This window comes from Lissotriton helveticus, chromosome 8 (genome assembly GCF_964261635.1).
Source record: "Lissotriton helveticus chromosome 8, aLisHel1.1, whole genome shotgun sequence".
Taxonomy (NCBI): Eukaryota; Metazoa; Chordata; class Amphibia; order Caudata; family Salamandridae; genus Lissotriton; species Lissotriton helveticus.
The window spans coordinates 228,723,248-228,747,644 of NC_136069.1; the positions used below are offsets into that span (position 1 = coordinate 228,723,248).

The following is a 24,397-nucleotide window of genomic DNA, read 5'->3' on the forward strand; positions in this document are numbered from 1 at the left end:
TTGGATTCCACTGATCATACGGAGCGACCAAATCTCCAGTTATCCTCAGTGAGGCCAGTGCCAGGGAGGCACCATTAATTGGACATGACACCCAAACTCCCCGGCTTGTGGGGCCCATGGGAAGCAGAAAACAAAATATTCCATTGCAAGTGGAGAGAAGTCAAATTACTCTGTTTGGTCCTGGGTCAGGGAGCAACAACCCATCTGGCCAAGACCCACCACTTCCTCCAATCCTGCATTCAGTAAATAAATACATTAATTAAATTAGATCTGCCTGGTTTGTGATTATGGGAGGCCTGGATGTTCTGCTGCGTAGCATGGCCTGGACTCCCCTCGAGAGCCTATCCCACAGAAGTGTTCCCTGATGAGCCACTAGTATGCCGTGATGCCACATTCGTAGCCCTGTGAAGCTATTAGCAGGACTAAGTGGACACTCAATGTGCCGTGGGTCTTTGCTACGATCATCCCGAGTGGTTTTGCTGGGCTCTGGCTTGGCCTGATGTCTGGTCAAGATGGGCGTTTGTCTGGGGTTGGAGGAATGCAAACTGGCAGCTGTTTGTTGCCTCAGCCATCCCACGAGGCCTGGGAGACTGGGCACAACACGATCACCCACCAGGAATGATGTGTTTATGTGCCTTCATGCTCCATCAGAAGACCCTGAGGTATGGCCAGTGCTGAGAGAAGGCCAAACAGCGGTGATCAGCAGTGGGACTTAGTGCTCCCCCTTCTAAAGATAATGCCCCCTTGTGGGTAAAAGATCAGTCCTTACACCTCTGCAGGCCTTTTTATCCTCACCTTCTGACAGGAACCTAGCTGTGCAGTTCTAGCACAGAAATAGTATCATTCACCGCTTTCACTGCCTTGTTGATCATAGTTCAACTGCTCAGCATCAAATTCTTGCAGATCATCCATTATCAAGAAGTCGTTTTACTTATCAGTACACTGTAATACGTTAGCTGGGCTATGGTAATACCATATTGGTGGGCCTCTCTTAATATGAACTATATGTCCTTGACATGATCATCAATTTTGCTACCGACCCTTTTTGCAAATTCCACAGAATTTCACCTATCTCATCTCACTGACAGGAAACATGTTAGCTCTTAACTAAATGCAGGGTGTGTTTCAATCTACTTGCCCAGGTTTTAAAAGACATCCCCAGCTCAGCCCCATGTTATTTCTCTCATCTCAGATTCCTTATGTTCTTTTTTCCCGGCCTCCTGACTGCATCCAACCTGCCCTCTGCAACCTAGAAGTGCATATATTTTGATGAACAGATCCTTAGGTGGATGCTGTCGTACTTGCCACGTCTGCTGCATTGGTGTTGCAATGATAGTGGGCTGGCACAGGAGGTTGAAAGCAGGTTGTGAGTTGGGGAAGTAGGATATGTTGGGACATTGGGGTGTAAGGTTTGCAAAAGAGATGGCGCTTTTGGTCTGGGTATCCACCATGTACCCTAACCCCCCCAATTCCAATTGTTCCACTCTTTCAGATTGTTCAGTGATCCTGCCATTGTTGAAGTTCTTTTCAACCTACTCTAGCTGTCTAGCCCATTGACTGCACCTCATCGTGCTCCGCTTATTGGACACCTTCTTGGTCTAATGTAGACAGTAAAGGTACGTTGTCTAACCAGATCCATCTGACGAAGCAACAGGGTCATTATTCCCCAGGTCCTGTGCACTTTAAGGGCCACATACTTGTGTTGCAAGACATTAATTGTGTTAATTTAAAACAAAGCTGCCCTGTTTATTATTGACCCGGCAGGTGACATGGCTAGTAACATTAGATGGAACCAGATGCTGGATCTGCCTTGTTTACTCTTCCTCATCCTATGAAAGGCCCGCTACAATTTGTTGACATGTGCCCCGCCAAAAAACTCACATTCAGACATATGACTACCATAATAGAAATACTGTTTCCTACTGTGTCTGTCATCTGTGAAGCCGGTGAACATGGCCAGACTGGGAACCGAAACCGGCCCTGGCAAACAGCTCGGCCCCCCCCCGGGCAGGGGGGTGCTAGTGGAAGCACCACTCCCGTCTCACAGCTGCCGCATTTGTTACAGGGGACCGATATTGCAGCTATGCTGCAAAACTGACCCCTGACAATAACAGCTCCCCAGGGATTCGAAAACGGCCCCCACCCTGGCGGCTCACCGGGGAAACGCCCGGTGCCTTCTACAGCCAGTCTGGCCCTGCCAGCGAAGCATGCTGACACACATTTGTGAATTTTACTGGTACTTCTGGTTTTTGTTCACCTAATTTAATCTGCCACACTTGGTTTTCTTTTTAAAGCTAAAATTTGCTCGAATTTCTGTGTATTGTTGTAGCATCTGATCATTTGCTCTTATTGTCTCCACCCATTTTATTTAACAGCTTTGTCTAAGAACTTTGTAATCATTTTGTATTACCCAGGTCCTACTATACTGTGCTTCAGTTCACAGTATGTCTTTTCACTAGAACATGCTTTCCTTTCAAATATATTACTTGAAACACACATTTGTTTTTGCAGGAACAGAGATGCACGCTTGGAGTTGGAGACTTGGGGAATGCGCCTTGAACCGCAGCTCAATCTGACAGGCCGTGTTGTGCCACCAGAGAAAATCATGTTGCAGGACCATATAGTAAGTGCAAGCTTGAGACTTTCAAAGTGAAAACTTGTTTGAGTGTGTGTATACCTTGTAAATTTGAATAAATGTAGCAGGTTATTAAAGGAAAAACTATTTTTTGTAAATATTCAAGGATTTAGTGATTAGTAGGAGTTTGCACTGGGACTTACTTAAACAAAGTTGAAAAGCTATCCCCTTGCAGAAAAATTCTATTATTTAAAAATGTTAAATGGTACGGACTTCCTTTACATTCAATTCAATTCAAAAGTGCTTTATTCGAGTAATTACTCATAAAAGCAAGACATACAAACATATTAAAAAACGATTAAATATACAAGTAATCAGAAATTACAAAGCACTTACAAATCCATAAGAACAGTTATACAACGATAAACCACAATATTAATAAGCAAATAAGAAGGTGTAAAAGTTCTTTGTTAAAAACTTTTTTTGGGTAACCAATAAGTTAAAAACATTGATATACATTTCGTGGAGACACTAATACAATACATAGGCAAAGAATAGTCAATTCACTAGCAGTCTCTGCCTAATATCGGCAGAGAATAGTTACATAACTAGCAGTCTCTGCCTAATTATCCAAGCCCAGCCAAGGTATTTTGCAGTGGCAATTATAATCCATGTCAGGGAGGTTGAACATAAAATACGCAGCGCAACTCTACTGCATGTGGTACCAAGGTTCCTGCACATAGGTGCCAGCCAGACTCGTCTAGGGTCTCATCTACACCTCCTGTGCAATTTTTTAAGTTGTCATAAGTTATATTTCTTGGTGGCTTCCCGGAGTCTATTAAAAAACAATGCGAAAATTGGTACAACTGATGTTTCTCTGTGATGCACAACAGCAGATTACATCTGTGATATTTATACACACATTTTTTTTAGTTTCAAGTGTAGCGTTACATTATTAGTGCCTGGACTGCTGTGAGTTCTGTTTTAACAACATTGGCTTCCAAGGTGTGGGCAAGTGCTTTGGTCCTCATGAGGGATTTGGAAAGTGATATTTAAAAATTTGGGGTTGGCGGTAAACTCCACTCCGCAGGCAGAGTTTGTGGAGTTTTGCCACTCCGTGCTCTGATTGAATCACAGAGTTTGGCAACAACTCTGCCAACCGCCGGTAAACTCTGGTCTGCCTGCGGGTTGGCAGAGTTGTTGCCAAACTCTGTGCTTCAAGTGGAGCACAGAGTGGCAAAACTCCACAAACTCTCCCAGCGGAGTGGAGTTTACCGCACACCCCCAGTCTTAGCAATCCCACTGTGAGGGACTTACTTGTGTTAACAAGAGGGCTTCTTGGCCCCCAGCAACCCTCAGCAACTAAAGGGACTTCATCCCCCAACCAGTAGTGAGTTTGCAGAGTGGTTGAGAAAGGACTTACTTGTGGCAACAATAGGGGTTCTTGGCCCACAACGACCCTCAGCAGCCAAGGGGACTTCATCCCCCTAACAGTAATGCCCCAGGAGACCCATTAGCAGTGTGGTTGAGAAAGGGGGCAGGGCCTTCAAGAATGTCTTAGCGATCCAGCTATGAGAGACTTACTTATGGGAACAATAGGTGTTCTTGACCCTTAAGGACCCTCAGTTGCCAAGGGGACTCCATTCCCCAACCAGTAGTGCTCTAGGAGGATACTTTGCAGAGTGGTTGAGAAAGGGGGGTGGAGCCTCCCATGACGTCCCAGCAATCCCGCAACAATTGGGGTGCTTGGCCCCCAATGACCCTCAGCAGCCAAGGAGACTTCATTAGGGGTGGCGGAGCACATCTCTGCTTACGGAACTCCACGGAATTTGGCATGGTTTTTCAGCAACTCTACGCATGAACCACCTTTTGTTTTTTATCTGTAATTGACCACCCTGCTTTCATGGTGGTGGCAAATAGAATGCAATGTTTAGAGGCCTGCCCTAAATATGGTGTTCGTTCGAACACAGTTTTGCTGCCTGCCCTTTGATAGCGGTGTCTCCAGCAAAGCATGTCCGATGTCAGTCATCTTGAGACTCCATAATGCTAAAATTAGTTCTTTGGTTATTCAGAGGCTTAAGTTAGCATCTTATTCAGCCAGCAACTTGTTGGCAGGCTCAAGTTAGCTTTTTATTCAGGCTGCATCTTATTCACCGGAAGCATTTTAGATAAAACATATTCCATTTACTGAAGCTGAAACGATTCAAGCAGTTCCACTTATTTAGAATTTGCATTGTCATACTATAAATATTTTTAAAAACTCCAGTCATACCCCTGTAAGATTTACCCAGAACTAAGCATCCCTCTACATTACCTTTATTTAAATTGTTTGAGCTGAATTAATAATCATACTTGCCCTATAGGAAAATCACATTGCCTCACAAATGGTTGTATTGTTTGTCATACACACCACACCTACCTACAAGGTGAATGAGGATTTGGCCTGAGCCAAGCTGCGTTTCCATCAAACCATGTCAATTGTGCCACCCACCAAAAGCTGCATTTCTAGAGAGTTTTAGATGAATAAATAGCCATCTTTTCTCTCATGTAGACTAACTTGGCTCACCAATATTCATATTGATCCTTATAAATTGAACAACCCTCCACACTACCTGCAAGTAAATTGTCTTAGCTGAACAAAATTTGTCACAAATGGCAACAAACCAGTCACCTTTGCCTCAATGCAGTCCTATGCAGAGAAAGAAGATATTATGGCATTCCTGGGCACCCTTATACTGCAGTTAATGTACTTTACCTTTGATCAACCCTTGGAATCCCATAGACCAAGCAGAATTTGATCCTATTTGAAGCCTGGCAAGAACCACCCAAGGCAAATCCTGGCATGCAGCCTCTGAAACCAGCATGCTTGGCAGCTAAACAACATGGACCATTACAAATATGAGAACCACCAGGTCTAGTTAATGGCAGCCTTTCCTATGAAACCATCCCCAAGAGGAAACGATTTCTGGCACTCTAGCCTAGACCGTGGATAGAAAGATGGCAAGTATGGTCTGCTTAAACCAGCAACCATGATAGTCACAATCAACGGCCATACAACAGAATGCAATGAACCTGACGACCTGGGGAAGTTCCTGGAGGAAATTGGTGCTGCAGGATGGTACCAGGAAGAAAAATTACGAACATGGAAAACAAGAGGAATGACGATGTCTGGAGATAGTCGCACTGAGGTGGATGCATGGCAAAAAACAGGCAACTGAACCTCTAAACGGAACAAATCATGCTCGCCAATTAAACCTGGAGATACAATCGAGATGTGAAGGATGGTAATAAGAAATACAAAGGCCTCCCCACCTCCAATCACTTTTGACTCTTAAGTCAAGGAGCCTTTGGTAGGCAGAAGATATGGTGGAGGACTTAGTGATGTACATGAGTTGTCTCAAGAACAGCGGGATGTCCCTGGTGAGACACTTACTCTAATCTGGGTATCCATACCTCCATCTGACAAAGACATGCTCAGGTAAGACTCTGTGATTTGAGATTTTGACTACCCCATAGACGCACCATGAACTACCTGAATCATGCCTACTCGCACAGACTTTGGCCATATTGACCTATACTGAACACCAGGTGTTCCATTGTAAACATGTGCTACAGGGGTCCTGGGGAGTGGGGGGGGGAGTCTATGGTGTAACAGGTCTGATTAGGCCACGTGCAACCCTCAGCATTGACCACCTACCCCGGTATACTGCCTTGATTATTTAACTTTTGTGTCTTGTTCTAAGGGCGTTGTTGCTTCTGATTGTAATGTTACATTGTGGCTACGGCTCTTAAGCGATTTAGTTTTGTCATCACCAATAGCCCCTGGTTTATAGTTTGTTTTGTGGCCAATATTTGATGGACTTAATCACTATTATTATTTAGGATAGGGTATTAGATTTCAATATCCTTAACACTGGTATTACAGATCAATTGTCATACAAGGGATAAGGGACCAAAGTTACTGGGATAAATCTTCTTACAACATACAGGACTGCCCTCCACCACAACCCGTCTACAAGTCTGAATCAATCGGTGTTACCCTACGTAACTGAAGGGTGTTACTTTGACATGTACATGATCAAACAATAACTGTACAAAATCAGCCGAACAGATTCTGACATTGCCTTAAGTGTGATTAATACAGGAATGGCCCACAAATACATATACTACTTGAATGGAGCCTATCAGTTGCATCGGAGTTATCTTACGACAACTACCTGTAGAGATTTATATAGCGATGCAACCGTCTCCCCAATTGTTAGCAGTAGTCTCATTAAACATTAACGACCTAACTCATTACATAAAAAGGCAGAAAATGCTCTCTTTCCTTGGTAACAAGAGACCGGATACAGCGTTGGTGCAAGAGACGCAGCTCACAAAGTCAGAATGCGAAAAGGTGTGAGGAGAGATTGGTGAGGCAGGCTCTCATGCATGTCCCACTGCACCCAACCACCACCTCTAGCCATCAGTCAACAAAAAAGGAGTGGAACATTGTTTCAGAAAAACTTGCCATCTAAACTATACCACACATATAGGGTGGATGAAGGGGGCAGTTATATACTCATCAAATTACAAATTTGAGACTCCTAACTGATAATTTGATATTTATTTATTTATTGATTTGTATAGCGCTGAATCACCCATGAGGGTATCTCGGCGCTGGGGATGGAGGAACATCAGAACAGGAGGGAAGAAATTTAGAAGAGGTGGGTTTTTAACATCTTTCTAAATTGAATCAGATTGTGTCCTGGTCGTAACTGAGGAAGCAGGCTATTCCAGAATCGGGGGGCAAGATAAGAAAATGCCTTGCCACCACTGCAAGCCTTTTTGATTCTGGGAATGGTGAGCAAATGTTCGGTGCTCGACCTGAGAGTTCGTGACGGGATATAGGAGGAGAGCTTGTTGGTGGGGGCCCTTGCCATTACGGGCTTTGTGAATAATACAGCCTATTTTGAACTTTACCCTTTTCTTTATGGGGAGCCAGTGAAGTTGATTGAGTAGGGGTCCAGAGGGTGTTCTAGATGGGGCATTGTTGGTGAGTCGGGCAGCAGTATTCTGCACTACCTGGAGTTTATTAATGGCACTTTCGTTGGCCGAAAACAGGAGGGCATTACAATAGTCAAGCCTACTCAATATTAGGGCCTGCATGAGTGTTTTTTTTGTAGAGGAGGGTAAAAGTGGAAAAATCCTACGCAGGAGGCCAAGAACATAGTAGCAGGAACCTGCGGTGGTGTTGGCATGTGTGTTATGTGTGAGTTTGTGATCAATTCTGACACCTAGGTTCTTAACCACTTCTTTGGGAGTGGGGGCGGTTCCCAGCTCTTCTGGGCACCAAGTAGGTGACCAGAGAGTGGTAGCTCCTCCAAACGACATGATCTCTGATTTGCCCCCGTTGAGTTGCAAAAAGTTGTTACGCATCCAGGCAGCGAAAGATTTCATGCCTTCGGAAAACAACAGATCAATGTTGGGTGTATTTTTTATCAAATGTTAGAAGGAGCTGGGTGTCATCTGCGTATGAGATTGGAGTAAACCCCAAGGATCTCATGAGTCTGGCCAGGGGGATGACATAGATATTGAAAAGGGTAGGGCTTAGGCAGGATCCCTGTGGGACCCCCTTGCTCACTTTGATAGTGGGAGATGTAAAAGATCCCATGGTAACTGTTTGAGTTCTGTCTGTAAGAAAGTTGGTGATCCACCTCAGTGCTGGCCCCTGAATGCCTATGTCTTGGAACCTTTCCAGAAGGATGTGATGTGAAATGGTGTCAAATGCTGCTGACAGGTCAAGCAGCACCAAAAGCGCTGCTTGACCGTTGTCAGCAGCCATGCGTATATTGTCAGTAACCTCAATAAGGGCGGACTCGGTACTATGTTTAGCCCGAAACCCAGATTGAGAAATATCCAGTAGTTGGTGAGTTTCCAGATAATTAGACAAGTGTCTATTAATGTGTTTTTCCATGATTTTAGACTGTAAGGGTAGAAGAGATATGGGTCGATAATTAGTGATTTCGGTGGTTGCGACCTTGGGGTCTTTACGTATGGTTTCTCTAGCTGTCTTTACTCGCGTGCGCACGCTATTGTAGCGCTGGTGCCGAGCTGCTGACATATTTTAACTTTAGCCTGTTTAGAATATTTTATTTTGTATCTGTTATTTGTCCCTGATTTTAATTCTGCTGGCCCTTACCTGCACGATAACTTGGTGAGTTACACCGCTGTTGGGCGGGTCCGCTTCCCGGCATCTCTCCCTGCAGCTGCACCATCCTGGGGGTAGGCGGTGCCGCTTTCCGGCGCATTGTTGCAGCCCACTCGCTCTAGCCGTCACAAGGACGCTAGGCGGGCATAAAAGGAGAGGTAAATGCTTAATGCTCCCTCTCTAGCTGTCTTTACTCGCGTGCGCACGCTATTGTAGCGCTGGTGCCGAGCTGCTGACATATTTTAACTTTAGCCTGTTTAGAATATTTTATTTTGTATCTGTTATTTGTCCCTGATTTTAATTCTGCTGGCCCTTACCTGCACGATAACTTGGTGAGTTACACCGCTGTTGGGCGGGTCCGCTTCCCGGCGTCTCTCCCTGCAGCTGCGCCATCCTGGGGGTAGGCGGTGCCGCTTTCCGGCGCATTGTTGCAGCCCACTCGCTCTAGCCGTCACAAGGACTCTAGGCGGGCATAAAAGGAGAGTCATGTTGACGCGCAGCGGTTACGCGCTGCGGGGACGCCGGACTGACGCCGGAGTTACGCCAGAGTTCAGCCCGTCTGTGCCCGTCCGCGCTGAGGACGCGCTGCAGGACGGGCGGGACCCTGGGACTCCTGTCGGCCCGGTACCGTTACCTCGGGAAAATCTATTGCGTGATCTACTGCGTTACAGACCCTCTGTGCTTCCCTGCCACCATCGGCTGCTCCCTGAGATTCTTCGTCAGACTTGGGTATGTTCCTCATGTAAATCCTGTTGTAATACTACTTCACGGGTGGCTACTAATTTTCTTCCTCCTTCCCATGATGGAGGCAGACCCCCTCAACTTAGGCAGGGCTTTCTGATTAATGCACGTTCCCTCATCAAACACAACATTGAGTTCCATGATTTTGTTAGCGACAGGCAACCGGATTGGGTTTTTGTAACCGAGACATGGGCCTCTGACTCTTCGGGCCATGATCTTCTTCTGGCTATACCGGAAGGATATTCTCTTCATAGGTTAGATAGAGTGCGACGTGGGGGGGGGGCTAGCAGTCCTTTATAAAACCACCCTCTCTTGCACTATCAAACCTCTGTCAATTCCCTCGGATCCCTTTGAGGCTATATACTTTTGCATTATATGTGCTTCTTCGATCTCTTTTACCGGAATTTTGGTATATAGACCCCCGGGACCCAGGGCTAATTTCTGCCCTGAACTATTCAGAATTATGGAACCCTATCTTGGGAGATCTTCCTTTACAGTCCTTGGTGATATGAACTTCCACTTAGATGATCGGTTATCCTTGGAGACATGCTCTTTGGTTAATGCCCTGGACGCAGGTGAGCTGGTCCAAAGGGTGTCCTTCCCGACGCACAAGGCGGGTCACACCCTTGACGGTGTGTTCTCTAATGATTCCAGGCTAACGGTCGGCATTCCTTTGCCGATAGTCTGGTCTGACCATCTGGCAGTACCACTATATCTGAATATGCCCAATATGGAAGGTAACTTGGTTATCACTAAGAAATGCCTTAAAAGAAATTTTGGAAACATTACGAATGAGGGACTTGTACCTTTTGTCCCGACTGTAAATAGGACTTCCCAGATGAAAGTAGATGATGCAGCTCAAGAGCTGGCTGACTCTCTCTCCACAGCGGTGGATGAGCTAGCCCCTGCCTCTTTCAAGTATGTTGCGCGACAAAAACCCACTGCCCCCTGGTTTACGGAAACTTTGAGGCTACTCAGACAGAAATGTAGAAGGAAGGAAAGGTGTTGGCGCAAATCCTGGGATCCAACTGACCGGGAAGTATACAGGCGCCTGATACGAGAGTACAAAAGTAGAGTCATCAAGGAGAAACAGGATTATTTTACCAACTTAATTCGTTCTCCCACTTCTTCTAAAGAGCTCTTTAAGATCGTGAAATCTCTCTGCTCTCTTCAGGCCCCTGACCCCGTGGTAGTCACACAGGAGCTTTGCAACAACATCTCGGACTTCTTTTTTAAAAAAATAGATGATATCTATTTGGCACTGCAAACTCAGAGGAGTGTCCTGAGTGAAGAGGATTCCGCTCGAGTTAGACATCTTGAAGCTGCGGTCGATAACCCTTCCCAGGTGTTTAACCACTTTCCTGAGCTCTCTCTGGAGGGGCTGGACTGCCTGCTGGATGGAATTAAATCTGCCTCTCCCTTAGATCCGGTCCCTCTGAAAGTACTTAAGGCCTGCAGGGATACTATTCTTCCTCCCATGTTGAAAATCATGAATAATGTGATGGAACATGGCATTTTCCCCGCAGCTTGGAAGAAAGCCATAGTAAAACCCCTGCTCAAGAAACCTACCCTGGACCCAGGAATGTTACAGAATTTTAGACCCATATCTCTCCTGCCGGCTCCTGCTAAGATGCTTGAAGCCCACCTAAATCGACATCTCTCTCGCTTTTTGGATGGCTCGGGATTCTTGGATGGGTCTCAGCATGGTTTTAGAAAGCTGCATAGCACTGAGTCTGCCCTGACTATGGTTACGGACAACATACGTAGGAAAGTAGACTTGGGCCATACCACCGTGCTAGTATTGTTAGATCTAACAACAGCTCATGGTCTCCCTGACCCACTCTGTGACTGTCACCGCTTCTAACTTTAGGTCCTGTATGCAACTTGTTGCAGAGTGGATGATTTTCAACTCCCTAAAGTTGAACGGTGACAAAACAGAGGTCCTGGTCTTTGGTAAAGACCAGGACATATGGTCTGGTGCCTGGTGGCCTCCATCTTTAGGCAATTGCCCTACTCCCACTCAATCGGCGAGGAACCTTGGGGTCATCTTTGATACTCGGCTTTCTATGGAAGCCCAGGTTAACAAAACTGTGGCCACCTGTTGGGGTGTTATTAGGACTCTGAAGAGGATCCTTCACTATCTCCCCCTACAGGCACGTAAGCAGGTTGTGGTTGCCCTTGTTGGCTCAAGGCTTGATTATTGTAACTCCCTCTATGCCGGAGCTAACAAGGGCCTCCTACAGCGCCTACAGGTCGTACAGAATGCGGCGGCACGGTTTGTTTTGGCCTTGCCCTGGATGTCGTCTGTGACCATGGCAAGGAAGAGTCTTCATTGGCTCCCTATCACCTCGAGAGTATCTTTTAAACTTCTGTGCCTTACATATCGTGCTCTCATGGCTGGTCCTACTGATGCTCTGGGATCTCGGCTCACTCGATATGTTCCGAGTAGGTGCCTACGCTCTTCTGAGCTTAATCACCTGGTAGTTCCTCGTTCTATGAGGGTTAGATGGGGGAGCAAGGCCTTTTCCATCCTGGCACCCCAAGTATGGAACTCATTTCCCTTTGAGATTAAGTCACAACCCTCATTGGATCTCTTTAGGAAGGCTCTAAAAACGTGGTTTTTTGTTGATGCATATCAGTAAGCTCTTTACATCCGTCGACTCAGCTAGATTATTGGTAGGCGCCTTGACGCCCATGGGGCTAAGTTGCGCATGTGTAAATCCCACTTCATTCATTCATTCATTCATTTGCGCATCTTTCCAAGCTGATGGAAGGCGGCCCTCCCTAAGGGAGCAATTCAGAATAGAGCAGATCGGGAGAGCTAGTTGTTCCGCAAATTTAGCAGAAATCCTGGCCGGGATGGTGTCCAAGGATGAGCCAGATTTCATTGCTTCTATAATGGATATAACTTCTTTCATATGACGCTGGGGAAAGGTGTGGAGTTGGGCAGATGTGGTATAAGTGTCAGGAGGGCAGACCGTGGGGGGAAGGGAAGAAGTGTTAGCAGCAATGATTTTCTGGTAGATGGTCTCAATTTTGAGGATAAGATGCTCCACGACATCATTGCATATGGACTGTGAGGGGGATTTCACAGTGTCACATGCTGATGGGCTAGAGTAGACTTTTACTATTTTAAATAGCTCCCTGGAATTGGATCCAGCCTTCTCCAATTGATGAGTAATGTGCATTTTGCGCGCTGTTTTAATGTTATTGTGGTAAGCTGCTAAGGCGCCTTTCTATTTAGTTCTTTCTTGTTCTAAGTGTGTGAGTCGCCAGGTGCGCTCCAGTTTTTTACATTCACTTTTTTCAATACGTAGGGCCGGGGAGTACCATTCTGTAGTAGTAGTAGAGCGTTTGGGGGGGTGAGTGGCCGGTTTTAAAGGTGCTGCTTCATCTAGTACACTGGAGATAGTGTTGTTAAAATGGCTTAGTTGTTGTTCGACATTGAAATTGCGGGTGTCAATGTCCCATGTCGAAAAAGAAGAGGCAAGGTGAGGAGCTTTGATTTTATGCCAGGGTCTGTACCACCTATCTGTGAGGGGTATGGGAGAAGGTGAGATGGGGGGGCTTGTCAGATGGAAATTAACTACAGAGTGATCCGACCAAGTGAGCGGTAAAGTATCTCTATATTCAATGAATTGACAGTTGGAAAGAATTAAATCAAGGGTGTGTCCTGCTAGATGAATGGGATCGCTGTTGAGCTTGAGAAGCCCCTGGGAAGCCCAGTCCTCTAGACAAGTTTTGGCGTCTAAGTTGTTTAAGTCCTCACTATGAATATTAAAATCTCCTAGAAGTAGGAAATTTCGGGTAGCAGCAATATGGGGGGCGATAAATTCTAAAAGACGACCATTAAAGTTGTTTATTGGTCCCGGGGGCCTATAAACCAGTGCTCCTTTCCAACTCTGTTGGGGGTGTAGTTTAATTTTAAAAATAAGACATTCGAATCATTTCGAACAGAACTGGTCAAGTATGGTAACTGGTATATGTTCTTTATGAATTATGGCTATACCTCCGCCCGCTCGTTCTAGCCTATCAAGTCATTGAATGCGAAAGCTGGGTGGGAGAGCTAGAGCTATCGCAGGAACCGCAGAGGGTTTAATCCAGGTTTCCGTGAGAAATCCCAGATCTGGGTTAGTATCCTCTAAGAGATCCCAGATGGTGGTGGCATGTCGGGGGAGAGATCTAACGTTTGCTAAGAGGCCTATCCACGTAGTATGGTGGGGTGACTCGGCAGGGGGGTTTGTGTAGGGCCGTGTCTCGGCGGTAGAAGGTGATCTGGTATTAATATAATTAGCTGTAGTTTTTATGTTCTGCAAGGGGCTGGGCTGGTACTTACACTTATAGCAAGAAAAAAGGTCCTTCAGGCCATCCTCCGAAGGGACATGATTGGGGGGCCGGTCTAAGCTTCAACAGGAATTCTCTAGTATAGGTGAGCATAGGTAAGGCTCGAGAGGAGCTATCAGGATTATCAGGTTTAAAATGACCAAGGGTCCTGGCTCCTGGCGACGGACAGGCGCGGATGGGCGCAGACTGGCTTGCCTTAGACGCGCCTTTGGCGCACCAGCGGCGAGCCCGCTGCACGCGTCCGCTGCGCGCGTCCACTGCGCGTCTGGGAGTGCATGGGATGATATAGTGGGTGGGCTAACAGCTGCAGGCAGCTGATTGGTCGCTCGGCCAGGAAGTTGTGAATCATTTCCTGTAGATCGGGCCTTTGTCCCGCCTCCCTCCACACAAACCAAACAATTGGTGGTGGACTGGGGAGTATGGACTAACAGTAAAAGTACAGTGAGTGCCTTTTTAAAACAGCGGCGATTTTACCCTTGTGCTTTTTCAAAAAATTCAGCTTGAGCCCTTTCCGGCGCTCCAAGTTATCTCCAGCGCGTCCACTCGCGTCTGGGAGTGCAGGGGATGATATAGTGGGTGGGCTAACAGCTGCAGGCAGCTGATTGGTCGCCCGGCCAGGAAGTTGTGAATCACTTCCTGTAGCTCGGGTCTTTGTCCCGCCTCCCTCCACACAAACCAAACAATTGGTGTTGGACCGGGGAGTATGGACTAACAGTAAAAATACAGTGAGTGCCTTTTTAAAACAGCGGCGATTTTACCCTTGTGCTTTTTTTAAAAAATTCAGCGTGAGCCCTTTCTGGCGCTCCAAGTTATCTCCAGCGCGTCGGAGTCGGTCTGTGCCTTAGATGGGACAAATAAAATCCCTTTTCCAAATTGGCCAGACTAGTAGGGGGGTGGGGGGATTTCAGGGACACTGGACCCGGATCTGGGACTTATGGAACGAGAAAATGAACTTGTCACTTGACTTTATGGCTAGGATAGCAATTTTACATGATACTTAAGCATTCCCATTCTTCCAATCCCATATGAAAAGATGGATATTAACAGCCTTGACTGCAGCCAAAATAAATATGTTAAAATAACTGGAAAACAACCACAATACTGGCAAAAGTGGCTGGAAGATATGTATGAAATAGTGCCATATAAAAAGCTAATATATAAAATTAACGACATACTGTGAGCGTGATGTGTACTTCTGCAAGTGTGTAGGTGAATGTGGGGAGGTTGTTGCAGAGGTGGGTTTAGAGGTAAGAGTAACATTTAGAATGGGATGGTGTAGGGGTAACAATAGTTTTCGGTTCACTGTAGAGTTTAGGGGTATGGGAGGAGGTAGGATGGGTAGTGGGTTTAGGGGCAAGGGTGGTTTTAGGAGCAGGGCAGGATTTAGTGGTATGGGAAGAGACAGGTTTATTGGACGCTTTAGGGGTACAGGAGGAAGTGAAATGGGCATAGGGGTTTGGGGTAAGGGTTGTTTTAGGAACAGCAGATTTAGGGGTAAGGTTAGTTTTAGGTTCATGGAGGGTTTAGGGGTGTGGCAGGAAGTATGATCGGTAGTGGGATTAGGGGCAAGGGTTGTTTTATATACAGGGACTGGTTGAGCAGTGTGGGAAGAGGGAGGTTTAAAGGAGAGCTTAGGTGTATGGGAGGAAGTAGGGTATGTTTGGGAACAAGGGAGGGTTTAGCGTACGGGAATCGGTTGGGACATAGGAGGGGTTTGGTGATATGGAAGGTGCAGAGCTATCTGTATAAGGTGCCATTAATGTTATGTTTGCTGTTTGGGTGGATGCCTGCTAGTCTGTTTCTTGTGTGAGTGTGTGCACGCTCATGCAAGTACTTTTTTGTTTTGATTGTTGAATTTGTGTGTTGTGCTTTGTTTAATGTGTGTATGATTTGTGTTGGAATTAGAGGAGGTAATAAGAATGAGGTTGGGCTTTGGAAAGGGGAAGGAATGGGAAGGGGTGTGGGTAAGGAAAGAAGGGTAGCAGCAGGAATGGATGGAGGTGTGGAAGAATCACTTGTGTCACAATCCTTTCTGTAGAACAGACATGGCAGACTGAATGCCAAACAGAATGATAGTCACTTGAGTAAATTGTTGACCAACACTATGGATGGCATTCCCTTATTCTGTCTGTCCAAAAGAGATGCTTCTGAAACCAGTGTTGCTGACATAGGAGCAGGGGGAGAGGTGCCAGGGACAAACAGAGACCCCAGCCCATCTAGGGACGAGGTGTGGCCTAACCACTGAGGGGTGGGTTTTGGCCAACTTCACATTTGGGGCTATTTACTGGATTTGTAGCCACTTCTGAGCAAAAGGACTGAACACAAGACAATTGAGTTACCAGGGCACAGAGCAGTTGTACATAGCTGCCAATGTTGCCACATCTATATGTGATGTGCTGCTCCAGTCTAGTTATTGTTCCTTGAATTCTGAGACTTGTAGTCTAGCTTTATATTGAAACTACAATTTCCAGAATTCAAAGAAACAATATACTGGGACAGCACATCACAAATGGACCTGGGAAACAAGGCAGTGCTAGACGTATTATCTCAAGCTTGATTTATTTTATCATCCTATCTGGCACCTCTGCCCTATTGACTGAATATTGTAATCACCAATCATTGTCCGAGATTAGAGACCCAAGCGCTATCATAGATAGGGAATAACTCCTAAACTATTTCCAAAGGTATATGTGATTGATTTTATAGAGGGCCTGAATAAAAATACAGATAAAATTATCATTGCCTTTTTCCTGAACTTGGTGACAAATCTTAAGATTAGAGGCTTTGAAGATGCTACTTTCTGATGGCACTTTGTAGACCCTTAAAGTGATACAGAAATACCCAGCCCATGTTAATTAATACATCCTGACTGATATTTGCATATATTGATAAAATGGCTCAATTTGCTTTAGAATGAATTTGCAGTACCTTCCCTTAAACTGTCATTGTTGCGTCCTTTTTTAGTGCCAGCCAATGTCAGCGGCAGATTGGTCCAAAGAAACACGCGGCTCAAGAGTTATTGGTGTGCAGCCGTTGGAGAGGTGGTTGATGGTGTTCGGGAACAGAAATGGAGATTTAGCAGAGAGATTTCTGAACTGCTTGAAAAGAGCTGGTTCTGGGATGGGATTTGACATTGATTACCCAAAAATGTGAGTATACAGGAGTCAGTACTGCAAGGTTGGTTTGCTGTGATATGTATGTCCAAAAGATTAACATGCATAATTTTTAACAAGTTTTCAATTGTCTTTATATATCAGACCTTTGCATAGTCGCTGCTTCATAGTGCTTGGGAAGAAGAAAAAGGAGGGTGACAGATGGGGATACAGAAATGAGAAAGACGATCATCCACACATTAAGTGATGGAAGGCTGTGGTGATCAGTACTGTACGAAAGAGGCTGAGATTCATTCTTTGTGGATGCTAGATTTGCAATCACTTTCCGATCACTCTGGTATTTTGCACTGTACTTTAAGGCAAAGTGGTAATGGAAGCATGGTGCATGTAGAGTCCTGTATCCAATATGTTTGTATCTGCCAAGTTGAATTATAGATTTAGTTTGGGTAGCCATCAGGTGTCGGTCTGAAACACGAACCAACATCAGCTCGCAAAATAGGCTCCAACTGTGTCGTGTCTTGTGTACTCAGTAGAGTGCCTTGAATTCTACCTGTCAAGCCTATCAATGTATGTGAGTTGTAGGCATGTTTCAGGCTCAATGTTTGGGGCAATGTACAGTTTATGCTTGTTAGGTTGGTTGTTGTCTTCAGTGCCACCTTAGTAACCATTGCAAACATGTCAGCGATAACTGGCAATTTTGGACAGGAGAAGCAGAGACCAAGTCCTGCAAAGGACGTGCAATTGTCAGACAACATTTTTCAGACCCAGTTGACATGAGATGGCAGAGATGAGATAGTATCAAGTTAGATTTCCAGGTGGTGTATTTTGAGAGTGTTGGCCGAAGGCTGTGAAGGGAGTCAGGTTAAATTGAAATTATGTTGACTTTGATTCTTCAGCTGATAACATCAAGACCTATGTGCTTTAAAGCATTGATATGAAGCCAATTCTTGTGCATCTAATACGAAGGAGAGTCTATGCATTATGAACTATTTCCAACCTTCTTGGATACTGTGCACTATGGACCTCTGGTCAGTGCAATTACTATACGGCGGCACACTTTTTCAGGAGTCTGGATGTATTTTGCATGTGCTGCACTGCTAGTCCTGTTGTGTTAATATGTTGCCACAAAAGATTCACATGCATAATTTTTAACAAGTTTTCAATTGGCTTTATATATTTGCTTTTTTTTCAAATGTCACTCCTGGATATGCCTTTTGACGTTTCTTGTGTATTTTGCAAGAAGGCCAACTCTGCTTGTCGCAAGACAGTATCCCCAATGGTTTTGTTCCTTTGGAAGTATTGCTAGGGGTTTGGCCTACAGTCATTATCAAAGCCCAATTCCCCAACAACAGGAACCCCTGTCCTTTCAAGTTCAGGGTAGGGGAACCAGCAAACAGTATCCAAACTCAGAGGGACAGCACCTCTCCCAAACGCCTTCCACTCTGGCAGCAGCCTCAGAGCTGATTTTGTTTGCCATCACAGGTCATTGCCCCCCTCTGGGAGGGAGTCAGTCACTTTCTCCAGTCGTGGCAGGCCATAACATCTAACAGGTCAACCCTGAAGATAGGCCAACAGGGCTAGCCTTTCCTTTCTGCCCCACTGCCTCTTCCGCCTAAATGGGAGTGGCTTCTGGAAGACCATGTGTCCATTTTGCAAGAAGACCAAGTTTTTCTGGTGTAGGGAACCACAGAGAGAGTCCCGGCATCAGAGATTGCAACTGGGTGCTACTCCCTTTATGTCCTAGTGCTGAAGGCCTTTCAAGTTAGGCTATCAGGATTTTCAGTTTGCCGTGCTTCCTATCACCATCACCAGTGCACTTTGGGCCTACACAAAGTTGATGGCAGTTGTCACAGCATACATTCGGAGGTCAGAGGTACAAACCTTCTTCTATACAACTGCCTGCTTAAGACAGGCCTGCGACAGTCAGTCATGGATCAACTCCAGACAATGGCGAACCTCCGTACATCCCTATTATTCATAATCAAGGTGCCAAAGTTACACCTTACTTATTTGCAAAGGCGCCCTTTCATCTGAGCTATCCTGAATATGGTACATTTCAGGCTTTCCCTCCAGATCAGCATGTCCAAGATATTCTGACTATCATCCTGATGTTTCAGCAGCAGTCATGGGTCTCAGTGAGGGTGGGTCTGACACTTTTTAAGCCTATTGACCTTCTGCATCCTTTCGTCGACCATGCCAGATGGTGAATGCAGGTCTTCAGTGGGGTTTGAGGTTTCAGTGGGCCCAGCACCATGATTCCATTCAGGTTTCAGAAGAGTCTGCAGAACATCTACAGTGGTGGCTGCTCCACAACAATTGGACCAGTGGCAGACCCCTCTCCCTACCCCTCCCAGAGCTGACAGTGGTGACAGAGGCATCTCTGCAGGGTTGAGAAAATCACCTAGGAGAGGTGGGAATGAGAAAACTACATGTGGTATTGCAACAAACCGGGCAGTGTGGTGTCCTAGTTTCTAGGCCTAAAGGTCTTGCTCCTCTGGAACTGGTTGAATAGTCAGGACATTTCCCTGATCACGCACCACCTTGGCAGGATCTTTAAACACCAGGTTGAAAGAACTCATTAGTGATGCCTTATACAAAGTCGTTGTACGCTGCACGCAGGGACACATTTGTGTCCTGGTGTGCCACCCGTTTTACGGACCTTTGCAGGACAAACTGTGGAATTCTTGTTGTTTGTTGTGTTTTTTGCCAAGCAAGGACTTACAGTGGGTACGTGAAGATTATCTGTACGTTCTTTTTGCCTTTTTAGCTTTAACCAAATGTGAGGAAAGTAGTTTAATCTATAGTGTGGTTGTGAGACCTCACTGTGTAATAAAGGTTGAGTCAGGTTTATTTGATAAACCATAGCCCAGTTCGCGGTAGCTGTGGCTCAGAGAAGTCAGGCTTAATCAAAGGAAGAAATGTGAAGCATTTAGAAGTACCAAAAGAGTTGAATAAGTAGAAAATGTAACAGAATAAAAATCTGACAACTTATAAAAGTAGGTTGTAATTTAATCTTTAAATAGAAACTTCAGTGACAAAGGTCCACTGCAGGGTTGTGGAGATATTACATTGTAAGGAAACAATAAATTACAGGTTTCCATTTAGTGCATTAAATTATTGTAATCTACCACGACCCCGCGGTTTAGGGTTATCCACAATGAGTAACTTGAAATGGCTATATAGGCACTCTTGTGGCAAGCAACTCCACCAGGGAGGCATCACAGGGACCAACAGGGCACAATAAAACAGCTACCGCTGAGTCAAAGCAGTGTCCAGTCCAGTTCTAGGCTCTATGGGGGAACCGCCAGAGACATCAATGGAGTGATTCTCATGCAAGGGGACGCAGGAGGGTTGCTGGAGGATGCTGAGCTGGTGTCGGGTCTTCCGAAGCAACCCCTCAGTACAAGAACACAGTGAGGTGACTTTGGTCACGTGGTTCAATGTCCCTCGAAGTCTGGATGATGGCCAGCCAAAAACCAGTTGCCACTGATTTACTGGTCTCGGGTTACAGCAAAACCAGGTTTTCCCTTCAACTGTGAGTGACTGCCTTGCTGGGTGACCAAAGTGCACTCCTTTCGCTCTCCTGGGTCCAGCAGATGTGGGTGCAACGTTTGAGGGTCAGAACTCGGTCTCCCAGGATGCACATTGATGACAGGCGTTCATGGCTACCAACTCGACAAAGTAGGCTTCTTCAGCTTTTATGACCAGTGGGCTGTAACAGAGAGTCAGCCAATTGACTCTTGAAGTCACCTTCTCTGCCTTGGGGTCTGGGGAGGCTTTTCCTTGAGCAGGACACCACAGCCACTATGCTAGCCCAAAGTGCAGCAGGGCAGTCCTTCTTCGGTCTTCTCTCCAGTACATAAGTGATCTGAGGTCTGGGTGCCAGGTGTTCAACTCGTATGGCCAACTTGTCGTAAGGGGATGTAGCGAGTACTAGCCAATGTCTCCTCCTACCTAGTGATGACTTCCAGCAAAGCGTGGCATCTGGTTGGCCCAGAATGCACCATTCTTGGTGTTTGGAGCTCCATAGCTCATCCCAGAGGTGTGGCTACATGGGGGCTACATGACCATGGAAGGTACAGTTTGGTAACCACTTCTCTCTGTCTGTCCGAGATGCCAGCCTGTCTGCTGAAAGCAAGAGCAGCCTTTCTTGTGTGTGATTAATATTTGTTCTTCAAAGGTGGTTTCCTCTTTGAAGGTTACCTCTGGGGATCGAGTATATACTTTTACTACACGGTTTTTACACCGCAATACCATCATAACGCGGTCATTACATCGATCGCCTTGTTACCACGCAGTGCCATTACAACGCAAGTTGTTAAACGACTTGCGCTAGCTGACACGCTGGACTTAGGAATAGTACTGATGTACTATTCCAACTCCAGTGTGTTCAACACTAGGGGAGGTGTTGGAATAGTAAATCATACTATTCCTTAGCTGGTAAACACGGGGTCGACGTAATGACCGTGTTGTGATGGTATGGTGGTGTAAAACTTGCATAGTAAAGATTGTTTCCCCTGTGGCTCACACCCTGCTAGGCTTCCTGCCTTGGCAGATCCTTTGTGTTCCTCCATGGGTGTAATTTACACCTCCCTCAGGAGGGTAGAAAACTGTCTTGAGGACAACAGCTTGTGTGCAACCATAAACGGTCCCTGGAAAACTTTAGGCAGCAAAGTGGCAACTTTTTAAAGTTGCCATTTGTGCAAACGTTACATTAAATTTGACGTGTGCAACAAGCTGGGTTTAATGCAATGATTCTTTTGATACCTTGTAGTACTATATTTGGTCTTCCCATTCAGGAGAGTACAGCATGTAGCCCTGTACTCTCCAAGGAGGCTACTAACCTTTGTCCAGTAAAAATGACAATGTGGGATTTATACTAACAGAATATGTAAAACATATACAGCACCCTGCCTTAGGGCTCATTAAACCTGCCTTCGGGGTGACATATATATTAAAAAGAAAGGTTTGGGCTTTGGCAAAGTTGAGGTACCATTTTGAAGAACCGGGTTTTAGAACCCAGCGGCACCAGGGACACGCCCAAAGTCTTCGGGTTCTCCTGTCTTGGCAAACAGAGACACGGAATACTTCTAGGTAGCGTCAGAGATCAAATTTATTAGCTGCAGCTAGTAACAGTAATCTCAGCAATACAACACGGTGTACAACTCAAGAAACTGTTCAATTTCATAGAGCAAGACATCACCTTTTATACACAATATTCTCATTATAAATGTACACCCACTGTGCAAAATTCTGACCAATAGGACACATTTTCTAACTGAGTATCACATTAACAAAAACCCAATTTACAGTAACCCAACCCAAAAGTTAATTATTAGGACTGTCCCAAATTCAATCTCCACAAGCCGGACAAACCCATAATTGAAAAGCACAACCCATGTAATGTCAGAACATAAAGGAAACAGTAATAGATGCTGGACAAGATAAAACATGTGCAAGGAAACTAAAGGTTAACGAGGTCCTGAACATTGATTGGCAATCTCAGACAACGATCAGCCAGAGAAATTGGCTTCGTGAAGGGTCAGTTTCAGGTGAAGAGGTCAGCGTCCTGCAGTTCACTCACAAGTCAGAAAAGGGCCTGTTTAATGCATACGTGAACAATGAGGCCCATGCAACTTTGTTTGTTCGGTTACCTCAACGGCCTACGTGAGGGCAACACAAAATGGTGTTATGAGCAACGCAAACAAAATGGAGTCCGGTCCCGAAAACCACGGAACCTCAGCCCCTCCTTTTGCCATTACGTAGGCAATGACCTAAACTCAGATCAATCTGAATCCAGGTTTATATCTATTCTCATCAGGTCTTTAAAGTTTTGCTGTAACATCATCTTATTATCCTTCGCTTCTCTCGGGACTGGTCTTCTCACACAGCTTGTAGCACAAAGACTACAAATGGCGGGACCACACTGGATGCATAAGCAACACGAGAAAAAGATTACTAGAGCCATACCAAGAAACATCAGAATCTTCCATCCCCATTTGGACAGCAGTTCCCAAAACCATCCCATCAATGACCAGTTCCCTTCGTCTACATGTATAGACTCAGCGGACTTATGTAACCTCAAGATGGCTTGTTACACTGTCGGGCGTTATCTGATATGAAAACGCAGCAACTAGACCCGATCAATTTACATACTCCACCTCTATCTGCAAGTATAATATCTAAAGCAAAGCGGTTCTGTAATGTCATAAGGCGATCCGCTTGAAGCTCGGCTGTAATATTGCTAAAGGCACCTGCAGTCTCATTTATAGTGGCCTCGACCACTTTCGTAAGCTGACGAATTGTCCTACCATTAGCCATAGGACCCCAAAAGGGCAGGAAACCCTTGAAGAAGTCTCCAACTTCTTGTGCGGCAATTTCTTTTGCATCGATAACACCTCTACCATATCTTGTCTTATGGTAGTTGAAAGCAGCTGTATACGTAGGGGGAAGCAAAAATACCACATAACATGTGCCTGAAAAATCAGAAGGCAACCATGTATATGCTCTGTCGTGACAAACAAAATACGTGCCTTTGGCTGGCACGAACAGTGGAGATTTCTGGGACGTAAAGACATAGGTGTGAACACACACACTCTTACCAAGCTGAGCTCTCGGATTCTGACCATTACCTTGCAGACAAAGATGACCTCGGTGGAGTACAATCCAAATAGGAGGAGACCTTTTCTGTCTCTCTTTCTCTGTCAGACTAATGCTATATCTCGTCTTGTTCCAACCAACATATGCTCGTACCTCGTCTTTAGGGATAGCATTATATGCATCAATATCTCTGACCATATCTACTATTCCCTGTATCAAGGCAATATTATTCGCATTATCTTTGACAGAACGTACAGGAGATGCTTCATTCGCATAGATAAACATTGACTGGAGTGCCCATACTGACCCATTAGGCGAAAAAGGCAAACCCAAATATGGCATTCCCTTATCAGTCGTATGTGGCATAAGACCACACACCCAATAATTTGTGGTATTTACAACTAGCTGATGCTGATGTAACATCTGTATAAATGAATTGTTCACAAATTCTGATCTTCGTGTCTGTTCATGTTCAGGCAACGTATGAAACTCATGTGGGGAAACAGTAGGAAAAGAAAGAGTAGGTTGGGAGGTAGATGCAAGCGTCTGTTGTGATGCATAGAAAATCCAACCCACACAAACCAACGTAATGTTCAAAAGCATAAGAAAACGCATTATTAAAAAACATTTGCTACGAATCAATGTACACATTTGCACTCTGAAATCAACTCTTTTAACACCCTTGTCGGACTCAAAAGACTCCATCCTCTAACGTGTTGCTCACGGCAATTTTCCTTCTTCACTTTAGTGTGCGTCAAGATCGTAGTAACGACCCTAAACCACAGACCTTGTGTCAATACGCGGCTCACCCCTTAAGAACTTATACCGTCCGGA

General features: G+C 45.4%; 1 protein-coding gene across 1 annotated transcript in view; it reads left to right on the forward strand.

Annotated features, from left to right (window-relative positions):
* Positions 1 to 24,397, forward strand: part of PIWIL4 (piwi like RNA-mediated gene silencing 4) — a 413,451-nt gene that overhangs the window by 230,866 nt on the left and 158,188 nt on the right. The window contains exons 12-13 of the mRNA XM_078655965.1: positions 2,512 to 2,623; positions 16,815 to 16,999. Of these exons, the coding sequence (XP_078512091.1) occupies positions 2,512 to 2,623; positions 16,815 to 16,999 (297 nt within the window). The remainder of the gene's footprint in view (positions 1 to 2,511; positions 2,624 to 16,814; positions 17,000 to 24,397) is intronic.